Raw genomic sequence first — 1,529 nt, forward strand, 5'->3', positions numbered from 1 at the left:
TTTTCACCCCACACCAGCACAGGACAGAGGAGGAGGAGCGCTCCGACAGCCTGACAGAAAAAAATAAAAGCATACAGCTGCAGCTGCTCACAAGATCACTAGTTTAAATCAGGAGTAAAAGTGTTGGGTCTTGTTTGACTGAAGTTCGGTCCGGTTCGCATACATTTCAACCTCTTTGGACGTTTACCTGTATAAAGAGCCCTAAAAATCCATAAATGTCGCAAAAAATCTGTACAACTCGCACACGCGGGGGGGGGGTTGCAGTGTTGTGCTGCAACACAACACATGGGTGTTGTTGTGGCATTAAATCTATTTAAAGTAGAGAATCAAATTTCTGCCAATGGAGTAAGAAATTTTTACTTGGTAAGATTCTTGAAATACTTGATTTGACTCAATTTTTTCTTATTTCAAGAATCTTACCAAGTAAAATTTTCTTACTCCATTGGCAGAAATTTTTGACTTAATTTGAGTCAAAATTTTCAGACTAACAAGACAAATAATCGTACACATTCTGAAAACAAGATTAAGATCTTCTTACACAATCAGTTCTTGTTTAGTAAATCAGTCTCAAAACAAGATCAAAAAGACTTTTTGGCTGATATATGATTTTAAAACGTGGTTAGATGGACAGTTTTTGCAGCGTAAACTCTGCAGAGCTTCCTGGTTCGGCGTGGTTTGTTAAACGCGTCCTCATGTCCCCCTCCTGCCGCAGAGCTCCATGAACAGGATGGCCATCCAGGCGCTGGAGAAGATGGAGACGAGGAAGTTCAAGGCTAAAGGGAAAGGGCCGAGCGAGAGCAGCTGCGGGGCGTCCGAGTCGCTGAGCAGCAGCTCCACCTCCGACTGCGCCATCTGTCTGGAGAAGTACATCGACGGCGAGGTAAGAAAAGACGCCGTGAAACCTGGATTCTGCTCACAAATGTCGTCTTTTTTTTGTTGCACGATAAAGCTTTAACCAGATTATGTGGAAGTGTTCCTGAGCTCCTGCAGTGATGTCCAGAACAGAAATGGATCTGTTTTTAGTTCAGTGGCCCCCGAGGGCCCGAACATCACAGACTCCCAGTGTTGGCTTTCAGCCTCGTCCTTTGAGCTCAGAGATTTCTACAGATTCTTCAGCTCTTTTGATGATATTATGAACTGGGTTTAAATTATGGGCTTATGAGATTTATGAAGAATTGCATTCTGTTTCTACTTGCAGGTTATGCAACAGCTCAACGTTTTTAAAGAACCGCAAGTTCTGCATTATGTGTTGCAGCACAACACATGGGTGTTGTTGTGGCATTAAATCTGTTTAAAGTAGAGAATTTGAATGCTTCATGCTAAAGAAATTTGACAAAAAAAAATGATTTGGTTGAAAAAATTGAAATTGGCAAAAATGTAGCTAAAAACACAAAAAAACAGCTGAAATTGACAAAAAAACAGACGAAAAAGCACAAAATGTTGAAATTAGCAGAATAGCAAAACTGTCAACATAATTATTTTTATTTAAACTGCAAAGCCATTTATTTAAAAATGTGTGTGTATATATA

General features: G+C 40.2%; 1 protein-coding gene across 2 annotated transcripts in view; it reads left to right on the forward strand.

The window, feature by feature from the left end:
• The window catches only part of znrf3 (zinc and ring finger 3), a 103,394-nt gene that overhangs the window by 96,923 nt on the left and 4,942 nt on the right, over positions 1-1,529 (forward strand). For both annotated transcript variants that reach the window (XM_014011159.1, XM_014011160.1), the window contains exon 6: positions 713-880. In XM_014011159.1, coding sequence (XP_013866613.1) covers positions 713-880 — 168 coding nt within the window. The remainder of the gene's footprint in view (positions 1-712; positions 881-1,529) is intronic.

The sequence above is a fragment of the Austrofundulus limnaeus genome, unplaced genomic scaffold, assembly GCF_001266775.1.
Source record: "Austrofundulus limnaeus strain Quisiro unplaced genomic scaffold, Austrofundulus_limnaeus-1.0 Scaffold77, whole genome shotgun sequence".
Lineage (NCBI taxonomy): Eukaryota > Metazoa > Chordata > Actinopteri > Cyprinodontiformes > Rivulidae > Austrofundulus > Austrofundulus limnaeus.